Here is an 825-nt window from a genome sequence, read left to right on the forward strand (position 1 = left end):
TGATGATGACGACGATGATGATAGGAATGAGAATGATAGCAATGATGACGCTAGTGGTGATAATGATTGCGATAAAGTTGATAGAGCCGTATCTGGTAATGCTGGCGACGAAGGAATCCATGTAAATAAGGATAATGATGATGATGATGATGAAAATAATGATGATGACGATGATGATGATGGTGGCAAGAGAAATCGTCAAAACTTGGAGGTGCGTGAACATGATTATGATGACCATGATGGTGGTAATGATGATAGTATTGGCGGGGTAAGGGATGGAGGGAATGATGGTGACGATAGTGATGGTGGCGAGGGTAATAATAATAATCGAGATGATGAAGACACTGGCGATAATAATAATTGTGAAAGTAGGGACGAAGTTGATCGTAAAAGTAATGATGATAATGATGGTGGTGATGATGATGATGATGGTGGTGATAGTGATAATGATGATGATGGTGGTGGTGATTGTGGTGGTGGCCGTAACGTTTCATCGCTTCTTGATCTATCCGTTGTCGCCATCAAATCGGCTGCAAAGCTAGCAACTACAACGACAACAACAGCGTCATCACCTGCAATGACGTCATCATGTGTAGTGACGTCACCAACAACTTCATCATCAGCAATGACTTCAACAACAGCTGACACATCCACCAAAACCACGACAACAACAACAACGCCGATTTCAAAAGTGATTACGTCAGCATTAGCAACAACAACATCAACAACATCATCATTAGCAGTAACAACAGCAATGATGACATCATCAACGGTAATAGCATCAACAATTATGACGTCATTATCAACAGCAATGACATCAACAAC

The 825-nt window shown here is 41.1% G+C and overlaps 1 protein-coding gene across 1 annotated transcript in view; it reads left to right on the forward strand.

The window, feature by feature from the left end:
• Nucleotides 1–190: 190 nt before the first annotated feature.
• The window catches only part of HELRODRAFT_184570 (hypothetical protein), a gene marked incomplete at both ends in the record, with an annotated part of 5,656 nt that continues 5,021 nt past the window's right edge, over nt 191–825 (forward strand). Inside the window, one exon of the mRNA XM_009013950.1 lies at nt 191–392. Coding sequence (XP_009012198.1) covers nt 191–392 — 202 coding nt within the window. The remainder of the gene's footprint in view (nt 393–825) is intronic.

The sequence above is a fragment of the Helobdella robusta genome (assembly GCF_000326865.2).
Source record: "Helobdella robusta unplaced genomic scaffold HELROscaffold_1255, whole genome shotgun sequence".
Lineage (NCBI taxonomy): Eukaryota > Metazoa > Annelida > Clitellata > Rhynchobdellida > Glossiphoniidae > Helobdella > Helobdella robusta.